The sequence below is a fragment of the Octodon degus genome, unplaced genomic scaffold (genome assembly GCF_000260255.1).
Source record: "Octodon degus isolate 3935 unplaced genomic scaffold, OctDeg1.0 scaffold00135, whole genome shotgun sequence".
NCBI classification, from domain to species: Eukaryota; Metazoa; Chordata; class Mammalia; order Rodentia; family Octodontidae; genus Octodon; species Octodon degus.
The window spans coordinates 7,771,505-7,775,343 of record NW_004524711.1 but is presented as its reverse complement, the minus strand read 5'-3'; the positions used below and the strand labels follow the sequence as shown (position 1 = coordinate 7,775,343).

General features: G+C 37.1%; 2 protein-coding genes across 3 annotated transcripts in view; one reads left to right on the top strand and one right to left on the bottom strand.

The window, feature by feature from the left end:
* Xrcc5 (X-ray repair cross complementing 5) overlaps nucleotides 1–3,839 on the top strand; it is a 135,112-nt gene that overhangs the window by 2,613 nt on the left and 128,660 nt on the right. The gene's annotated exons all lie outside the window — the stretch shown is intronic.
* On the bottom strand, nucleotides 2,089–3,376 carry LOC101587106 (insulin-induced gene 2 protein-like). 2 transcript variants are annotated; one of them, XM_004641353.2, is made up of 2 exons: nucleotides 3,339–3,376; nucleotides 2,089–3,228 (listed from the first exon to the last, which is right to left on the bottom strand). In XM_004641353.2, exon 2 carries the CDS (start codon nucleotides 3,206–3,208, stop codon nucleotides 2,531–2,533), a length of 678 nt encoding a protein of 225 aa, XP_004641410.1. In that variant the 5' UTR covers nucleotides 3,209–3,228; nucleotides 3,339–3,376; the 3' UTR covers nucleotides 2,089–2,530. The 2 variants fall into 2 exon arrangements, with proteins under 2 accessions (XP_004641410.1, XP_023557160.1); XM_023701392.1 differs by having other exon boundaries at nucleotides 2,089–2,964; nucleotides 3,339–3,369.

Below are 3,839 nucleotides of genomic sequence, written 5' to 3'. Positions count from 1 at the left end.
TGTACCCAGGATTGGAGCCAGGACTCTACACATGCTAGGCAAGTGCTCTATGACTGAGTTACATTCCCAGCTCTATTTTTGCTCCATAACAAATTACCTACCCCAAAACTTAGCATCATAAATTACATTTAGAAAAAGCATCATTTATGGTTCTGTGGGAAGAATAGATGGGCTGGATTGAGTGATTCTCTTGAGCCTTCTCTTACTCAGTTGCTTTCAGATAGCGGCAGGGCTGAGTCATCTGAAGGCTCAGTGGGGCAGGCAGTCCACACGGGCACACACATGTGGCTAGAAGATAGATACCTGATGGCAACTGTGAACTCAGCTGAGGCTGATTCATTTGAACCCCTACATGTAGCCTCTTCATGTATATTTGGATTCACATAGTGTTGTAACTGGCTTTGAGAAAAAATGTCCCAAGAATGAATACTCAATTTAAGAAACCTTGTCTGTGTGACTTCTTATGTCCTAGCTTTAGAAATTGTTTTGTTAGTCAAGCCCATTAGTAAGGCCAGCTTACACTTAAGAGTGAAGAATCAGAGTCTCCTTCTTTTAAAGAGTATTCTGTAGGTACAAGAAGAGGAATAGATGGTGGCTGTCATAGAGACAGCTGCTACAGTGCCTCATTGGCATGTGTATAAAGTAAGGAAAATAGCAACCTCTCTTACATAGAGTTATTTTGAGGAATAAAGAATTAATGTAGGTAAAATGCTTAAAACAGTACTTGGTGTATCATAAATAAAATTGTTAGCTGTTATTATTTCTTGTGGGTTTTTTGTTTTGTTTTTTTTAGTCTTTTTTTGTGTGTGTCTGAATTTTTTGAACATGTTCCATATTTCACAATAATTAAAGTTTTCAAGGAATCTTGACTCTTTTACCAATCACTATCACTGAGCCATCTCTGTAGTTACCTTTTTTTTTTGTTTTTTTTTTTTTATTCTAAAAATATATTTTATTTGTCCTAAATGAATAACATTATCTGGAAGATAAAATAATAAATTATAGTAGTATATTTACCACCACTATAGTTAAGCTTGTATATACATATTCAACATGAAATCCTCTTAGCATTTTCACACTTTCAGCCTTAAAACACAAAACATTAAAGTTTGGCATACAAGATTTCAGTCTGACAGCAAGTTTTAAAACATTTTAAAATATCTATATGACATTCTAGGAGAACATGAGCACATGCACATACATATCTGCTCTCATTCAATCACACATACAACACACATGCTCACCAAAATACTCAGCAGATTTTGCTCTTGGGGATCAGACACTGTCAATCATTTCAAAAGGAACAAGGAGGGAGAAACTTTGTTAAGAATATATTTAAACCATACTTAAATGGCTCTAGTTATTCAAAAGGCATGCCCAAAACTGTTTCCAAATCTTTAACATGCATAGAATACCATCTCAATTCATCCTTTAACAAGCAGAACTATTCACCAATGGACACGAGTTCATAAGAAAGTGTGCACCCATCCATTCCCCAGACTGCATCTGATAAGGTTGCAGATCCAGGCATTTCACTGACAGTGAATGAATCAGAAGACTAAGCCCAGGTAATGTGGTTTGTTTTACAGAACCAATGGATTATAGAACCCAATAGAATTACAAACTTCATTTCAATCTGTTTGAAGTTTCCTATTTGTCCCATGTACAAAAGCAGTGTGAGATTCTGTATTGCAAATAACAGCTAATATCACTATATACTTTGTAACAGTGCAGGAGGTCACTTTGTTGTTCCAAAACATAGATTTATTCTAGTTAAATATACTAAGTTCTAATTATATATTTTCTTCCAATTTCACACTCAAAACAGTTTAATAGTACTTATCATCTATTCATCACGTATAACTCTAATAAAACCTGCCAAAACAGAAAATTGCTTTCTTGGCTCCATCCAGTAACGCAGGTTTGAAATCCTTCTCTATGAACGTTCAATTTCATTATAGTCTGAAATATTTAAAACTCTGTGAAACAACATCAAAATAAACACCAATCATACACTTGGGCACTCATAACTGCAGTGATTTGAAAAACACAAAAGGCACAACAGAGAAAAGTAAGTGACAGAGAAAATACCAGCTCCCCATTTGCTTTTTATTTTTGGCATTCCTCTTATTTTATTTCACTGTTTATAAATTGTTCAAAGCATTCTTAGACTCTTAATGATAGTAATAGAATAATTTGGCACATTAACATTATAATGTATGGTATGTTTAAAAAATTAATTTTAAAAAAAACGTATCTACTACTAATCAACATTTTTCATGTAATGCACATATCTTACAGTTTTTAGGTCACATACATAAAGGTTTGTAACTGATTTACAGATAGAGTAATCACAGATTGCAGTAGTAATGTTTTGTACGTGTGTGTGTGCGTGTGCCTGTATGTGTGTCTATACACACCAATCGGGAAAAACTGCATCCTAGCAATTTTACAGTCCAAAATTTGTCGATGTAATTTACATGCCCTTTTCTTCGTGTTTTTCTGTACAAAAGATATATTTTTTCCTTCTTCATTCTTGATGAGATTTTTCTGCAATAACTTTACATTCATACATTGCCAGTTGTCGACCAATGTTTCCCATTGTTATGCCTCCAGCAAAATATATACATGGTAACCAGGAGCGAACATAGAGAAAATCTGGAGATGTATACTGATAAACACCATTATAGACTAGCAGCTGAGTGACCACCGTTGCCAAGAACGCGATTCCTACTCCAAAGCCAAAACCACTTCTGGATCTATCGAAAGTCCACCACAGTCCAATGGAGAGTGCAGCCAGTGTGAGAGACAGTTGTATGTTGTTATCAAAATCCACTTTGGCACTGGCATGATTTATACCAACAAAGACAGCTACACACCGCATTACACTGGACCACTCTCTTTTAAATTTATGTGGTTCTCCCAGATGCCTGTCAATGCAGGGGTATAATAACCCAATCACAGCTGAAGCTGTGCCACAACATGGTGGCACCCACCATGCAGAAGAAAAGATGCTTGCAATCACATCAGGTGGAAATAGCATCACATTTCTCTGAATCTGGAGCAAATTTAACACTAAAGCAAGAAATACTCCAATAAAAAACAAGACTACTCCTTGAACCACCAAGTTCACACTCTGGCTAGTGACAGATGAGATATATGGGCCACTCTTTTTGGGCCCAGGTGATGCTGTTTCTCCTTCTGCCATGGTTTCATAAGTTCAGTAAGCTGGAAAAAAAAAAAAAAAAAGGAAAGGCTTCCGAGCTGAAAAGCTAATTATTTGTAATTCAAGGTAGACAGACGTTTCACAGTACTACATCTTATCTGAAGGGACCTACCAGAAATCCCCCTCCTCCGCCATCTTCTGGGACCGGCCCGTCCCTTCCCCGCCTCTTCCTCCTCCCCGCCCACCTTTTTTTGTCTTTTGGAGATAGGGTCTTACTATGTGATTTAGGCTGGCCTTGAGCTCACTTTGTAGCCCAGGCTGGTCCCAAACTTGCAATGATCCCCTTACCTCAGCCTGTCGAGTGCTGGGGTTACAGACTTGTATCATCATGCCCAGCTTCTTTTACTTGGTGTGACTGTCACTTAAAGAAAGCTTATAAGGTCCCGTTTCTTTCCCTGGTGCTGTAGCTCCTCTTGGACGCCTCTGCTGTCTTTCTAGATGTCGCTGCTTCTGCAGGGCATTACTGCTTCTTATATGTTCTTCCAGATTTTTTTTTTTTTAAAGGGGGAAAGGTTTGTTTATTTATTTATTTATTTTTAGTGAAAGAAAATTTTTCTTTTTTTTTTAATTAGTGGTCTCAGAATGCCTTCAGGGCAGGTCTGGTAGGCATGAG

What these genes read in the sequence shown, in the direction of transcription:
- LOC101587106 (XM_004641353.2), bottom strand. Translation starts at nt 3,208, where the DNA reads ATGGCAGAAGGAGAAACAGCATCACCTGGGCCCAAAAAGAGTGGCCCA.